The sequence below is a fragment of the Pyrus communis genome, chromosome 1 (genome assembly GCF_963583255.1).
Source record: "Pyrus communis chromosome 1, drPyrComm1.1, whole genome shotgun sequence".
In the NCBI taxonomy this organism is placed as follows: domain Eukaryota; kingdom Viridiplantae; phylum Streptophyta; class Magnoliopsida; order Rosales; family Rosaceae; genus Pyrus; species Pyrus communis.
In genome coordinates this window covers 19300428-19307749 of record NC_084803.1, presented here as the reverse complement: position 1 = coordinate 19307749, position 7322 = coordinate 19300428, and the positions used below count along the sequence as shown (strand labels likewise).

The following is a 7322-nucleotide window of genomic DNA, read 5'->3' as shown; positions in this document are numbered from 1 at the left end:
TCTCTGCTTATAATTTATTAAAAAAATTAAACAAACAAATTGCGATTAAAGGGTAAAACTTTGTGTTTTGATTATACTATACTTTAAACAGTAATGCCACGCACGAGTGGGATTTTTCCTGCATTTTTTTTTCTGGAACTGACAATGATTGTAGCAAGCTGCAATCGGTGGTGGTTGTTGAAATTTTAATGGAGTCGGTATAGGGTGGTTGAGATAGTCAAAGTGCGGTTAAACTCATTTAACGATTATCATTCTAGCTCAAAACCGAGTGCTGCTAAACTAAATGATTATTTGCGTTTAAAAACAACAAAATTAAACCATTATGTAAATTGGGCATCCAACTCAAAAATTGTAACATTCTTAATAAAATAAAATTAAAAAAAAAAAAAAAACCTAATAGTAATCTCTCTGCAATCATCATAAGTTCATAACCGAACAGATAAAATGATGCGAAGAAAATACCATAACACAAGATTAATTAACTAATTTCTCACAAACATAATTAGTTCTTTAAAACAAACCACATTACACTTTAATACTTCTGCAGCGGCGGCAACAAGTAGATGCTTAATGCCATGAACTATAACAACCTCGAATACTAATACCCAAAACTTAGTTACTAATTACCCAGCAAACAACAGCATCATCGTCTGCATAGAGCGATCCTAGAGCATCCTCTGGAGTAAGGACGAACTGGGCCTCTGGCTTTGAAGCAGCTGTGGGTGTAATACGACCTCCCTGACCGCGGCGGGCAGGGGATGCGATTCGCCGACAGCGCGCCGTACGAAATGTAGTACTTCGTCCTCCACCAGAGCAGAGATCTGCGAGCGTACCCGTTTTCCACGTCCAGTTCCAAGTCCTCGCCGTCCTCATCGTCTGCCTCCTCGAGCTCATCGTACAGAGGCGACATTGTGGCGGTCGGCCACTCCAGAGCCTCCGCAACTAGCTTCAAGCTGGTCTTGTCGATTTGAGCTTGGATTTGAGGACCCAAATGGAGAAAAATGAGGAGGGAGCAGAGGAAAAGAGTGGCTGCAGTTGGAGAAGCCATGGAAAAACCTAGAGAGAGAAAATCACAGAAGTTTTTTTTGGGGGGTGGGGAGGTGCTGGGGTTTAGTGCGAGAAATCTAGAGGTAGATATGTCTTGTTTTGGGGGTCGGATGGAGAGCAAGGGGGGCCCAGGTTCACATGTGAGTGAAGAGAAAGGTGTGAGTGAGCAGAGTTTGGGTTACAGCTGAGTCCTGAGTTTCTTCAATGTAGGTATTAAAGCGTTTATTGTAACACCGTTCCATAACGTTATCAAATTTTAATCTAAAATACTTCAAAACATGATCGTTCTATGATGTTATTTGAAAATTTACGATAGTTCAGATTCAAAGCATTGAGTACGTCGTTACCAAAAGCCCTTCCATACAATCCAACGCTTGTTAAACAAAATTAGACATTCGTTATATTGGATCGAAAAGCTCCAACAAATACTCCAATATTGTTACCGAAAAAAAGTACTCCAATATTTATAACCTCACCTACTTTGTACATTAAAATATTGTGACCTCACATGTAATATTTGACTCAGATAATAACATAGTTGTGTTTTCATCAACCTACATTAGAAGTGAGGCATATTATTTATGTCATCCATTTATATAAATTGATACATGGGATCTCATGTGTTTTCAAGATATGCAAAAATTTCTCGTCTTGAATACATTTTGTGTTTGTACGGTGAGAGTAGCGGTTGGTTGTGCTACAATTTGTTCAGTTTGATTGGTGACGTGTTCTGTGTGAGATTGAGGCGCGAGACATTCTAGTTTTTTTTTTTTTTTTTTGTGTTTTGGGGGCGGGGGGGGGGGGGGGGGGGGGTGTGGTTGGTTTGTGGTGGAGAGGGAGGGTGTGGAGCTTATATGACATGGTAAGGGATACGACATTAAAATTTGGTGTTTAGTGTACGTGGCTGGTTGAGATATGGTGTAATTTATCCCTCATTTATATTTCATTTATATTTGCTTATTGTTTTACTAAACAAAATTTTAAGAAAATGTTGGTCCTAAATCTTTTAGGAAAACCCATAAGCAAAGTAACACGATTAAGGACTCATTTGGAATTGTGTTTTTGAAATACACTTCTACTAAAAAAAACAGCTTCAATAAAAATGCTTATTTTAGAAGAACATGGAAACTTTTAATAAAAATGCAAGTGTTTCTTAGAAAATAGAAAACACTTCAAAATGTTCTTGAAAAAAGCACACACCATGTGTTTCTCTCAGTGGGTCTACTCAAATCCATCTCATATGTGGATTTACCCATGTTCATCCCTCTTGGTAATGGATACCCATATAACAATGGGCAATACTTGAGTACTCACTGGTGAGTACCCATTATACTCTTTATGTTGGGCGGCCCAATAATATAATAACATCTGTCATTATTTAACCATCTCATAACTCCCTAACTAAACACAACAGTTCTACTATTCCACCAACCAAACACCCTTTTCTTTCTTCCTCACATTGTCCAGTAATTTTTCTTCAAACCAAAAGAGGAAGCAAGCCTACCGAAGGCCTGTGAGTTCGGTGTAATGGTGACAGAAAAATCAAATCCTTGCCGCCAAAGCCATGGCTCAGCGTCTCAGATCATGGCCTTATTCCACCATCAATGACCAGGACGACAATGATCTCGAATTCCAGTTCAATGCTATTGTCTTGTACGCCTTCTTCTTTTTCTGCAATGGTTTACTTAATCATTTCATTAATCTTCGTCGTCCACCACAGAGGATGACGAGTCGCATTTGTTGTAGAAGAAAGCGAATAGAGATGTGGGTCGCCAGAGAAGAGAACCCATGGTTGCCATGGCATGGAAGATGTGCAGATTTGTTGGAGAAAATATGAAGGGGTCTGTTTGTTCACATGATTAATAAGATAAGAGAATAGGGTGTTTGGTTACTTGTTATAAAACTTAAATATGAACACATGTCTTGTTTTTATTTTGTCATATTGTATGGTGAGTAAAATGGGTAATGACTTATCTTATAATTATTAGCGGCTTTTTCAGTTTATATCTCTCATTTTTTTCCATCTCTCTCTCTCTCTCTCTCTCTCTCTCTATTTCCTTTCTTTCCCTTTGGCTATGTGACCCGTATAGAGTAATTATGTCAAATCACCACCATCACTGCTGCAAACCTGTCCAACCGCGTTGTAATCAGCCACCAATCAATCGTTGTCAACTCTACCAAATATGCCAAGCCAACCCAAACTATGTCACTCCTCATTTCGTCACCCATCTACCCTTGTCGAACCACTCACATGTCTTCCGTTGTCCATTCAATTGGTTGAGATGAGGCATGAGATCGGGCATAAAGAGAGAGAAGGCAGGGAGGATAAATAGTTTTAAGTGGTGATGGTTGTGTAATGGACTGTGATTAGCTTAATCATAGAGAATTAGGAATAATTAAGAATTGCAAATTTTTTTATTAAGAAGTTTGTTAGATTTCGCTAATTGGAACTTGATTATGTAGCTAGTTGTATAAATGTGATAGTAAACTCCAATTTTTGTAACGGTCTTATTTTTCAATAAAATTTTATTAATATAAAAACAATGTTGGTGCTCTGTTCTTTCTTCAATCTCCATTGTTATTTAGCATCTAGGTCAAAGTTGAATAAGATCTTATAGTTGGTATTGTGGGACCATGATTTTTTTTGGGCCTGAGCAAGACGGATCAGAATACGTATACCTTAGAAGTTCGGTTATGGACCTAACAACTCCGATCAAATTGAGCAAATGGACTAGCGATGTCACCATCATCTTGTGTTCCAAGAAAGTAGGCAAAGTTTGTCGACTATGCTAAGATTGACCATTCTTGTTTCGCAAGATATGGAATCTTGATCCAAATAGGGATTAGATAAGTTTCCTATATTCTTGGATATTCTTACAATCTAGCAATTGGCATGCGCTGCAAATAATCACACTCCTAAAAGGAAACAATATCCATCTCTAGATATATTTAAGGATTCTCCCAATTAATACGGATTCCATATCCTAAAAGGTTTCTTTCCGGACTAGTATAAGCTTCACATGCGGTGGTGCGCGAATTTGATTTCAACAATTGGTACTTTCACTAAGAGTAAACTCATATTCTCCCCTCGAAATCACTTCACCCCTACTATGTTTGCCTTAAATCAATACCCATGCGACTCCGCTATACCGAGGAACAGTGACACCCTTGTTGGTGAAGTCACCCTACCATGGACTAAGTCTAGACAACTTTGCTGATGATTAATGTATATGTTAACAAACTTTGAAAGGCTTTGAGGGCCTCTTAAATGGAAGATCCTTCGAAACTTATGTACTTCAAAAGATGCGTGAAAAGCCCTAGAAGATGTCGTATTTGGATTTGAAGAGCCATCTGTCATGGCAATGTATGTTCGGGCTCCAATGAAAATTGCTAATCTGAACCCTTGCGTGGTGCTCCACAGTTAGACATCCAACACCTCTCATAAGAAGCCCAGACATAATTGGAAATCATCCAAGTATCGATGGCCGATGAAGAAAATAAATTGTCAGTGTCAACTGTATATATAGGGCACAAAAACATCAAGGAAATACTAGAAATAGGAGAAATGCGACTAGACTAGGATGGTGGTCTCCATGAACAAGCCTTGATCATAACGGTCCAAATCTCGGATGCCATGGTTAGGTACGTGTTGGTAGACAACATATCCGGAGTTAGCATCATTTTCAAAGAAGTAGATGAGATGAGAGGATTGGAATTATGGATAATTTCAACATGAGTAAGACTACTCTGCATACCTTCAATGGTGCTCATGTTCGATCACTCAGAATTGTGAAACTAGCGGTTAAGGCGGAACCTATAATTATCTTGTAGTCTTTATGTTATGGACTGTCTAACTCCCCATAACACTATCTTGGGCTGAAACTGGCTACCCAAGATGAAAACAGTCCCGTCGTCGCACCATCAACTACTTTGATATCCTACACTTTGAGGGATAAAAGAAACTAAGAGAGATAATGTCACGGTTTACTGCTGCTCAGTAGAAAGCCTAAATATGATATGAAAAGGAGAACGATGCTTTGTAGCTCTAATGGACAAAACCGCATAGCAACCATAGTCTGAGGGCCAAGAAACAAGCTACATGGAATTCGACATGGACCCTTGACCCCAGTATGACGGTACTTCGAAATCAAAAGCAGATAAGGATTATGTCTACTTAAGTTTCTATCCCGACAAACCCGAACTTAAGGCCATAATCAAATCAAAGGTATCGGATCGTGACAAAAGAGCTATTCACTGCCTTCTTACAAGCAAATAAAAATGTATTGGCTTGGTCTACTGAAGACATGCCTAGTGTTTATCCTTCCATAATCTGCCACCGTCTCCATTTGGATCTAACCATGAAACCGGTTATCTAGCGAAAGCGCAATCACGAAATAGAGTGAAGTAAAATCATTGTGCTGAGATCGAAAAACTAGGGACGCCAACTTTAAAGTAAAATCATCGTCCAGTCAATTAGTTGAGATGAGGCATGAAGAGAGAGAAGGCAGGGAAGATAAATAGTTTTAAGTGGTGGTGGTTGTGTTATGGAATGTGATTACCTTAATCACAGAGAATTGGGAATAATTAAGAATTGCAAATTTTGTTATTAAGAAGTTTGTTAGATTTTGCTAATTGAAACATGATTATGGAGCTAGTTGTATAAATGTGTTTGTAAACTCCAATTTTTGTAATGGTCTTATTTTTCAATAAAATTTGATTAATATAAAAAAAATATTAGTGCTCTGTCTTTCTTCAATCTCCATTGTTATTTAGCATCTAGGTCAAAGTTGAATAAGATCTTATAGTTGGTATTGTGGGACCATGATTTTTTAGGGCCTGAGCAAGACGGATTAGAATACGTATACCTTAGAAGTTCGGTTATGGACCCAACAACTCCGATCAAATTGAGCAAATGGACTAGCGATGTCACCATCATCTTGTGTTATGAGAAAGTAGGAAAAGTTTGTCGACTACGCTGAGATTGACCATTCTTGTTTCGCAAGATATGGAATCTTGATCCAAATAGGGATCATATAAGTTTCCTATATTCTTGGATATTCTTACAATCTAGGAATTGGCGTGTGCTGCAAATAATCAAACTCCTAAAAGGAAACAATATCTATCTCTATATATATTTAGGGATTCTCCCAATTTAATACGGATTCCATATCCTAAAAGGCCTTTCTCTTGACCAGTATAAGCTTTACAAATAGTGGTGTGCGAATTTGATTTCAACAATTGGTACTTTCATTGAGAGTAAACTCATATTCCTCCCTCAAAATCACTCCACCGCCACTATGTTTGCCTCAAATCGATACCCATGCGACTCTACCATACCGGGGAACATCGACACCCTTGTTGGTGAAGTCACCTTACCATGGACTAAGTCTAGACAACTTTGATGAGGATTAATGTCTATGTTAACAAAATTTGAAAGGCTTTGTGGGCCTCTCAAATGGAAGATCTTTCAAAACTCATTTACTTCAAAAGATGCGTGAAAAGCCCTAGAAGATGCTGTCTTTGGATTTGAAGAACCATCTGTCATGGCAATGTACATTCAGACTCCAGTGAAAATTTTTAATCTGAACCCCTGTGTAACGCTCCACAGTCAGACTTCCAACACCTCTCATAAGAAGCCCAGACGTAATTGGAAATCATCCAAGTATTGAGGGCTGATGAAGAAAAAAATTGGTGGCGTTAATTGCATATATGTGGCACAAAAACATCTAGGCAATACTAGAAATGGGAGAAATGCAGTTTGCAACTAGACCAGGATGGTGGTCCCCATCAACAAGCCTTGGTCATAAAGGTCCAAATCTCGGATGCCATGGTCAGGTACGCGCTGGTGGGCAACAAATCCGGAGTTAGCATCCTTTTCAAAGAAGTAGAAGAGATGAGAAGACTGGAATTATGGATAATTTCAACTTGAGTAAGACTACTCTGCATACCTTCAATGGTGCTCTTGTTCGTGTTGAATAAGAAGAGTATCCAAGATAACTCTAATGATCCCAAGAAGAAGAAAAATAGAGCACACTCCTAAAGAAAACTCACTAAACAGACTAATGAGCAAAGCTTTTCTTATTTAGCTCTAGCCTTTGTTTTTCCTTGGATGATCTACAATGCTTGAGGACTTGGGTATTTATAGCAAACCAAATGAAAGCTACACCACACACTTACTTCACCTACAACATCCACCTACTTCACTTACAACCTCCACTTACTTCACCAACCTCACACACTTACTTCACCAACCTCACACACTTACTTCACCTACA

General features: G+C 38.6%; 1 protein-coding gene across 1 annotated transcript; it reads right to left on the bottom strand.

Moving 5' to 3' along the window:
• Positions 1-461: 461 nt before the first annotated feature.
• On the bottom strand, positions 462-1101 carry LOC137717878 (protein RALF-like 34). The gene has a single exon (XM_068457378.1). It carries the CDS (start codon positions 1046-1048, stop codon positions 644-646), a length of 405 nt encoding a protein of 134 aa, XP_068313479.1. The 5' UTR covers positions 1049-1101; the 3' UTR covers positions 462-643.
• Positions 1102-7322: the final 6221 nt, after the last annotated feature.

Coding starts and splice junctions, on each gene's coding strand:
- LOC137717878 (XM_068457378.1), bottom strand. CDS start 1,048: ATGGCTTCTCCAACTGCAGCCACTCTTTTCCTCTGCTCCCTCCTCATT.